Genomic DNA, 9,554 nt, shown 5'->3' on the forward strand with positions numbered 1-9,554 from the left:
TTATCCATATTTTATATGTTGGCTGTTTAAAAATAGTAGATCTACAAGTTATCTGCTATTTTAGAAAGTTTTGAAAAATATTGAATAAATATTTTGATACATAAATCTTCTCTTCTGGGGGTCCCTGGCACAAAACATTTTCAGATGGGGGTCCACGGCCAAATATATAAAAACCTGGGGGTCCTACACTAAAAACTTTGAGAACTACTGCTTTATAGAAGCATTTAAATAGTTAAATATGTGTTCTTTAAAGAACTGTGTGTGTGTGTGTGTGTGTGTGTGTGTGTGTGTGTGTGTGTGTGTGTGTGTGTGTGTGTGTGTGTTCAAGGGCGGGGGTCCTGACCCAGAGGTTGAGAACCTCTGGTATAGAGCCCTGGGAGACACCAGTTGATGAAGGGTTAAAGTGGTTAAGGTGTGTGTGTGTGTGTGTGTGTGTGTGTGTGTGTGTGTGTGTGTGTGTGTGTGTGTGTGTGTGTGTGTGTGTGTGTGTGTGTGTGTGTGTGTTCAAGGGCGGGGGTCCTGACCCAGAGGTTGAGAACCTCTGGTATAGAGCCCTGGGAGACACCAGTTGATGAAGGGTTAAAGTGGTTAAGGTGTGTGTGTGTGTGTGTGTGTGTGTGTGTGTGTGTGTGTGTGTGTGTGTGTGTGTGTGTGTGTGTGTGTGTGTGTGTGTGTGTGTGTGTGTGTGTGTGTGTGTGTGTGTGTGTGTGTGTGTGTGTGTGTGTGTGTGTGTCACTCAGTGAATGATGTGTTTAATGTTTACTGTGTTGTTTTTCTCATCAGATTATCATCGTCTCACACTGGACACAAACACAGCACACAGACACCTCTCTCTGTCTGAGGACAACAGGAAGGTGACATATGATGGACAGGAGGTTCATCAGTATCCTCCTCATCCTGACAGGTTTGATGTATGGGGTCAGGTTCTGTGTTCAGAGGGTCTGACTGGACGCTGTTACTGGGAGGTAGAGTGGGGGAGATGGGTTTCTATAGCAGTGACTGACAGAGGAATCAGCAGGAAAGGAGCGGGTGATGACTCTCTGCTTGGATACAATGACATGTCCTGGAGTCTGGAGTGTAGTGGTACCAGTTACTATGTCGGACACAATAGTAAGGAGACTCACCTCCCTGTCAGTGCCTCTAGAGGCTCTAACAGAGTAGCAGTGTATCTAGACTGTTCTGCTGGAACTCTGTCATTCTATAAAATATCAGAGGACATTCTGATACACCTGTACACCTTCAGGGACACATTCCCTGAACCTCTCTATGCTGGGTTCAGGTTACACACCTACCCCTCCTCAGTGTTTCTGTGTGAGCAGAGATAGAGTCTCTATGTGAGGGTGACATCAGGTCGTCATGGTTACTCAACATGTCTGAGTGAGTCCACGTTGTCATGGTTACCACAAGTACTTCAATCTGTAGATCAGTGTTTCTCAAACATTTTCATTCAAGGACCCCCATATGAACATATTCTGTTCCAGGGACCCCCATAAGACGAGATATATATATGTTTAAAAGTCACATTTTAATAATAAGAAAAACAGCAGATCTACAAGCTCACAACACATCACAGCTTGTAGATCTGCAACTGCATCAACTGATTCAATCATTTAGCTGGGGACCCCCTGGAACCCCTGGGGGTCCCCAGACCACACTTTGTGAACCACTGATCTAGACACTGTTTCTCAACATCAGGTCCGGGGCCCACTAGGGGTCCATATGGACTCTTACAGCAGTGGTTCTCAAACCTGTTCAAGTCAAGGACCCCCAGATTAATATGTATTTGGGCTGCGGACCCCCATCTGAAATGTGTTGTGCCAGGGACCCCCATCTGAAAATGTGTTGTGTCAGGGACCCCCATCTAAAAATGTGTTGTGCCAGGGACCCCCATCTGAAAATGTGTTGTGCCAGGGACCCCCATCTGAAAATGTGTTGTGTCAGGGACCCCAATCTGAACATGTGTTGTGCCAGGGACCCCCATCTGAAAATGTGTTGTGCCAGGGACCCCCATCTGAACATGTGTTGTGCCAGGGACCCCCATCTGAAATGTGTTGTGCCAGGGACCCCCATCTGAAATGTGTTGTGCCAGGGACCCCCATCTGAAATGTGTTGTGTCAGGGACCCCCATCTGAAAATGTGTTGTGCCAGGGACCCCCATCTGAAAATGTGTTGTGCCAGGGACCCCCAGAAGAGAAGATTTATGTTTTACAAAAAGTCTAAATTATTCTAAATGTTCCAAACTTTTCTTTTTTTGCCGCACTTTGTGCCGCGCTGTGAGCTTGTAGATCTGCTGTTTTTGTGTAGCCAACGCATAACATTATAAAGTGGTTAAATGATTGTGATGTTATGTTAACTACTTTATCTGGGGACCCCCTGTGTTAACTACTTTATCTGGGGACCCCCTGGAACCTTCATAATGTTATGTTAACTACTTTATCTGGGGACCCCCTGTGTTAACTACTTTATCTGGGGACCCCCTGGAACCTTCATAATGTTTCATTTCATGTGTTATTGTACGATCATTAAAGATGATCATCTTCTCAGAGAGAGAGAGAGATTATTTTAAGGTCATTTGTAGAATAAACTGTAATTGTTTAATAAATGTTTTGAAAGTCTGTCGTTGTTCCTGTGTATTAATATTATTAGGACATCATTTCTGTTGCATGCAGTGGTGGAAAGTAACTAAGTACATTTACTCAAGTACTGTATATATGTTTTACTTTACTGGAGTATTTCCAATTAATTTTTTACAGTTTTACTTCTTCTCTATTACATCTCTAAGGCAGATATTTTTACTCCACTGCAATTATTTGAACACTTTAGTTACTAGTTACTTTGTAGATTTTGATTATTATAACAAACCACTTCAGATCTATACTTTGGCAATATGAAAATAGCAGATCTACAAGCTCACAACGCATCGCTTTACGACGTGTTGTGAGCTTGTAGATCTGCTATTTTTAAAGGATTTTATACAAAACTTTTGCATAATGAGTACTTTTACTTTCGGTACTTTAAGTGCATTTTGATGCCAATACTTTTGTACTTTTACTCAGGTAAATTTTGAATACCAAACTTTGACTTGTAACAGAGTATTTCTACTTTTACTTAAGTAAAACATGTGAGTACTTCTTCCATCACTGGGCAAATATTGTACTTTTACTCCTTAAACCCTCTGACTCTGTACTTGGTCTGCTCTTTTTTTACCTTCTAAACCGTTGGCAAAAATATCTGATCTACCAGCTCACAACACACTGTGACGCATTGTGAGCTTGTAGATCTGCTATTTTCTGCTAATGTTCAACCCAGAATATGGATGCTTGCTAGGGTTCAAGTGGTTCATGTAAAAAAAAAATCACACCCTGTGTGAAGTGGGCGGTGTCTTGCTAGCTGATCACAATACTGAATGGAGTCAACCAATCATGTACAAAAGATAAATACATTTATTGAAACACTCTTTATGATGGAAGAAACCATAACTTTAAAAAAACAAATTTATGTTTTTTTTAAAGTTATGGTTTCTTATATAGGGCTATGCACATGTGTCATGTGACACTGGCCAATCACAGTCCTGAATAGACTGTGATTGGCCAATCACGGTGCAGGGTTAGGCGGGGTACATTTTTGGCCAATCACAGTGCAGGATTTGTTGTACAAATATCCAAACCTCACTTATAGGGGCGGTTTCACCGCCCAAAAATCACACATAGATTTGTAGTAACTCTGAGGACCCCCTGTAGTAACTCTGAGGACCCCCTAGGGGTCATGGACCCCCTGTAGTAACTCTGAGGACCCCCTAGGGGTCATGGACCCCCTGTAGTAACTCTGAGGACCCCCTAGGGGTCATGGACCACCTGTAGTAACTCTGAGGACCCCCTAGGGGTCATGGACCCCCTGTAGTAACTCTGAGGACCCCCTAGGGGTCATGGACCCCCTGTAGTAACTCTGAGGACCCCCTAGGGGTCATGGACCCCCTATAGTAACTCTGAGGACCCCTTGTTGAAGACCCATGCTATAGTGTGATGTATTATTTAGTCTGTGTTAAATAAACATAGAATTCAAACAGAAGTCTTTCTCTATAGTTATGTCTAAAGTGTGCTTGATTAAAGGGACAGTTCACCCCAAAATGACTTTTTTCCTATGTATTAGTCTCACCATGGAGACATGAATTCATGGATATTTATTAGTTTTGGTCTCATTCCTAAGACAATAATATGATGACCAGCAGCGGTTCCGGTAGGAGACACAAAGAGTCTCCTTTGTGTCTCCTACCGGAACCGCTGCCTACCGGTCCTCTGGTCATCACATTATTGTTTTAGGAATGAGACACAAACTAAAACATGTCCATGAATTCAAGTCTCCATGGTGAGACTATTACATTAATTTTTATTTTTTGTGTGAACTATCCCTTTAATCCCTGGGGGAAACATCATAAAGGTCAATAGTTTTAAATAAAAGGTAAAAAAGTGAATTGAGACGATGAATAATGTGTTATTGTCAGACGGTCCCTAGAACACTGTCTGCTTCTCAAACCTTTACATGTCAAGGACCCCCACAATGATATTGTAACGAGGGAACAACTGCCAGCCTATCCCCAGTATCTGTGTTGATGCCAGCCTATTGTGTGTGTGCTGCTGAGTATAATCTGTCCGTATTGGCTCTCAGGCACAGAGGTACTGTTGCATATTGGTTCAGCCCACCTGTAGGAGTCAGTTGTATTCCGGGTTTAAAGTGTATGGACGTTCGAGTGTTTATCCTCCGCCTCTACAAAAGAACCAAGGACTTATAACTCAAAGACTGACAAGGTTATAGAATAACTGTGAGTTCTGTAACACATACCTGTACTGCTGTTTATATCGTGCTGTTGTCCTGTAAAACTGCCGGTCCGACAAGTAAACAAAGTACTGGATAATCCTTCTTGTGGCTTTATTACACACTCGCCTCCACCATTCAGAAGTACACAAAGTATCCACACCACAGAAAAGTTACATCGCCACAAATGGTGTCAGAAACGGGACTTTAAAAAGAAAGAAAAAAACGTTGAATTAAGTGACTAGGACAGAACGGACTGTAGCTGTACACTGTATGTTAACAGTTAGCTTAGCGTCCGTCTGTGGCTAACAAAAACGTCACGTGACCTACGTTCGCCGGCCGGCTTTCCAACTGATCACGTGACTCAGTCCAATTGCTCCTACAAAAGAAAGAGACGTCGCTGCTCAAAGCAAAGACACTGAAAACTCACCGCATCGGACGCACCGCCAATCTCCGCCAGGATAGGTGAAGTGAAACATTTATGAAAAAAAAAAAAAAAAATCTAAAAATTCAAAAATTCAAAAACAGCAGAAGAGGAGATAATGTCAAAAGAGGGAGAAAATGGAACAGGTGCTAGCCAAGAACAGGCACCAGCTTGGCTGGGCACCATCCTGCAGCAAATGCAGCAGATACAGCAGGAAAATCTGCAGCAAAAACAGCTAATACTGCTACAACTGCAGATGCTGGGGGCATCCAAAACTCCCCCAGGGCCTCAATCACAGGACCAGGCAGACATCAGTCAAGGCCTGGGAGCAACAGCCCATACTCGTTCTCAATCTTCTACTCCCCTCCCAGGTGATCATCACAGCATGATTACCATCAATAGATATGAGGCATCGACCCTGACAGCCGGGGTAACCCCAGACTTCACCCCAGAGCTAGAAGTCATTTGCCAGTGCTCGCCCACCTTAGCTTCTGTGGTGTCCCGGGAGTGGTTCCAGTGGCCCCAGCTGGAGAGCTGGTCGGATGATGAAGCGGCCTACCCCCTGGATGCTGGGACTGAAGGGGGATTCAACTTCTTGCTGACGGCTGATGTGGCCTTGCAGGAGGGAGGAAGGGTGTGCATTGGGAGCAAGCCAGTGCCAAACTGCATCGCTGGAAGGTCAGTGGGGAGCGGTGCAGTCTCCAAGGTGCTTCTCGTGAGCCCTCCAACCTTCTTGCCGCACGGTGGGAGTGATGTATGGGGTGAGGGCTCCAGGCTTGGAGCTGCAGCAGTCCTGCGGCTAGCTGACCTGACGGACGGTTTACCCGGAGGCCATGGCCTTGTGGACGTTAATGGGGAGAGGCCCATTCAGGTCTCAGGGCTGCTTCCCCTCGGCACCAACCCGCCGAGGGACCCCTGGCTGAGGATTCTCAGTGGAGCCGTGGAGAGCTCTCCCTCACCCACCTGGGAGTCACAGCAGCCTGTTGACGGCATCCATGGGGCCGGTGAGCTGCGGACATCGGATGAGGCGCCTCCTGGCAACTTTGTTGGACGGTCACCGCCAGTCGGGCTTCCCGGGAGGCCCCCCTGACCCCCCAACTCTACCCAGCCTGCGTCTTCCTGAGAGCCTGCTCAGCCTTCGTCTTCCTGAGAGCCTGCTCAGCCTTCATCTTCCTGAGAGCCTGCGTCCTCCGGAGACTCCACTCATCCCTTGTCCAAAGAAACCTCCTGACCCCCCTACTGTACTCAGTCTTCCTCCACCAGCGACTCTACCCAGCCTGCACCCTCCTGTGATCCTACCCAGCCTGTGGCCTCCAGTAACTCGTCTCAGCCTGCATTCGCCACTGACTCGAGCTCCGGGTCAGACAAGGAGATTACTGTTCCAATGACCAAAAGAGGTAGGCCAGTAAAAAGACCTGCCCGCTACCGAAATGACATTGTTTGAACTGAGACATTAATTTTAGACACAGACGGCTAACTAAATGTGTCATGGAAATTTTTTGAGTTTAATTGTTTGCCTTTTGAAGCAACTGAAACGTTATTTCCTGAAAAGTTCAACAGTATTGCATAACTGTTATTGTTCTGTTATTATTGAGTACCTAACCTGAAGATGCTGAAGGGACTCAGCAGTTTAGAAGGGGGGTAGCGTAACGAGGGAACATTACATTACATTACATTACAGTCATTTAGCAGACGCTTTTATCCAAAGCGACTTACAATAAGTGTATTCAACATAGGTAGGGAACGAAAACTACTAATCACCAGAAGTCTTTAGTGCATTTTCTGCATAAACAAGCAACCAAGAGTATACCTAGCGCTAAGGTAAAAGTGCAATATATCAGCTACCTATTTCCTTAAACAGATGAGACAAAATAGCTAAATCAAATGAGCATGAGCTAAAACAAATAAGTATATCGACTAAACAAGATCCAATAAACAATCCAATAATCCAATAAACAATACAGCAATAGAAAACAAGCGTTCGTACAACTAGTTAACAACAAGTAGGTCAGGCAGGGAGGAAGGGTAGTGTTTCCTGAAGAGGTGAGTTTTCAGCCTGCGGCGAAATATGGGCAGTGACTCTGCTGTCCTAACATCAGTGGGAAGTTCATTCCACCACTGTGGGGCCAGAACAGAAAAGAGTCGTGACCGTGCATGTGGATCGGCCAGAAGGACCCTTGAGTGACGAGGCAATCAGTCGCCCCGAGGTGGCAGACCGAAGTGGTCGGGCAGGGGTGTAGGCATCGACCATAGCCCGGAGGTAGGAAGGAGCTGTTCCTTTCACTGCCCTATAGGCTAGCACCAGGGTTTTGAACTGGATGCGAGCCGCTACGGGGAGCCAGTGTAGAGAGCGGAGAAGGATGGTTGTGTGGGAGAACTTGGGGCGGTTGAACACCAGACGAGCCGCAGCTTTCTGAACAAGCTCCAGAGGTTTGATGGCAGATGCCGGAGCACCAGCAAGGAGGGAGTTGCAGTAGTCCAGGCGGGAGATGACGAGAGCCTGGATGAGCACCTGGGCTGCCTTCTCCGTGAGGAAGGGGCGAATCCTCCTGATGTTGTAGAGCAGGAATCTGCAGGACCTCGTCACTGATGCGATGTTTGCCGAGAACGTCAGTTGATCGTCCAGGGTCACACCCAGATTCTTTGCAGTCCGAGTTGAGGTCACCACAGCATTATCAATGGTGATGGCCATGTCTCGGTGCGGACAGCCCTTCCCCGGGAGGAACATCAGCTCGGTCTTGTCCAGGTTGAGCTTCAGGTGGTTTGTCGACATCCACTCCGAGATGTCAGCCAGACAAGCAGCAATGCGTGCCTCCACCTGGGTATCAGAGGGGGGGAATGAGAGGATTAGCTGGGTGTCATCGGCATAGCAGTGGTAGGAAAAGCCATGGGAGTGGATGACAGCACCCAGAGATGTAGTGTAGAGAGAGAAAAGAAGAGGACCCAGAACCGAGCCTTGGGGAACCCCAGTTGTGAGCCTGTGTGGTTCTGACACAGACCCTCTCAGCATCACCTGGTAGGAGCGACCCGTCAGGTAGGATGCAAACAGGGAGAGTGCAGAGCCTGAGACACCCATCCCCTCGAGGGTGGAGAGGAGGATCTGATGGTTCACCGTGTCGAATGCTGCAGACAGGTCCAGGAGTATCAGCACGGAGGAGAGAGAGTTCGCTCTAGCGGCATGGAGCGACTCCGTCACTGCCAGGAGGGCAGTCTCTGTCGAGTGACCCACAACTGCCAGCCTATCCCCAGTATCTGTGTTGATGCCAGCCTATTGTGTGTGTGCTGCTGAGTATAATCTGTCCGTATTGGCTCTCAGGCACAGAGGTACTGTTGCATATTGGTTCAGCCCACCTGTAGGAGTCAGTTGTATTCCGGGTTTAAAGTGTATGGACGTTCGAGTGTTTATCCTCCGCCTCTACAAAAGAACCAAGGACTTATAACTCAAAGACTGACAAGGTTATAGAATAACTGTGAGTTCTGTAACACATACCTGTACTGCTGTTTATATCGTGCTGTTGTCCTGTAAAACTGCCGGTCCGACAAGTAAACAAAGTACTGGATAATCCTTCTTGTGGCTTTATTACACACTCGCCTCCACCATTCAGAAGTACACAAAGTATCCACACCACAGAAAAGTTACATCGCCACAAATGGTGTCAGAAACGGGACTTTAAAAAGAAAGAAAAAAACGTTGAATTAAGTGACTAGGACAGAACGGACTGTAGCTGTACACTGTATGTTAACAGTTAGCTTAGCGTCCGTCTGTGGCTAACAAAAACGTCACGTGACCTACGTTCGCCGGCCGGCTTTCCAACTGATCACGTGACTCAGTCCAATTGCTCCTACAAAAGAAAGAGACGTCGCTGCTCAAAGCAAAGACACTGAAAACTCACCGCATCGGACGCACCGCCAATCTCCGCCAGGATAGGTGAAGTGAAACATTTATGAAAAAAAAAAAAAAAAATCTAAAAATTCAAAAATTCAAAAACAGCAGAAGAGGAGATAATGTCAAAAGAGGGAGAAAATGGAACAGGTGCTAGCCAAGAACAGGCACCAGCTTGGCTGGGCACCATCCTGCAGCAAATGCAGCAGATACAGCAGGAAAATCTGCAGCAAAAACAGCTAATACTGCTACAACTGCAGATGCTGGGGGCATCCAAAACTCCCCCAGGGCCTCAATCACAGGACCAGGCAGACATCAGTCAAGGCCTGGGAGCAACAGCCCATACTCGTTCTCAATCTTCTACTCCCCTCCCAGGTGATCATCACAGCATGATTACCATCAATAGATATGAGGCATCGACCCTGACAGCCGGGG

General features: G+C 46.6%; 1 protein-coding gene across 2 annotated transcripts in view; it reads left to right on the forward strand.

Annotated features, from left to right (window-relative positions):
• Window positions 1-2,615, forward strand: part of LOC308077344 (protein NLRC3-like) — a 41,069-nt gene extending 38,454 nt beyond the window's left edge. For both annotated transcript variants that reach the window (XM_080417992.1, XM_080417993.1), the window contains one exon: window positions 784-2,615. In XM_080417992.1, coding sequence (XP_080274118.1) covers window positions 784-1,325 — 542 coding nt within the window. In that variant the 3' untranslated portion in view covers window positions 1,326-2,615. The remainder of the gene's footprint in view (window positions 1-783) is intronic.
• Window positions 2,616-9,554: the final 6,939 nt, after the last annotated feature.

The sequence above is a fragment of the Gymnoscopelus braueri genome, assembly GCF_963280865.1.
Source record: "Gymnoscopelus braueri genome assembly, chromosome: 21".
NCBI classification, from domain to species: Eukaryota; Metazoa; Chordata; class Actinopteri; order Myctophiformes; family Myctophidae; genus Gymnoscopelus; species Gymnoscopelus braueri.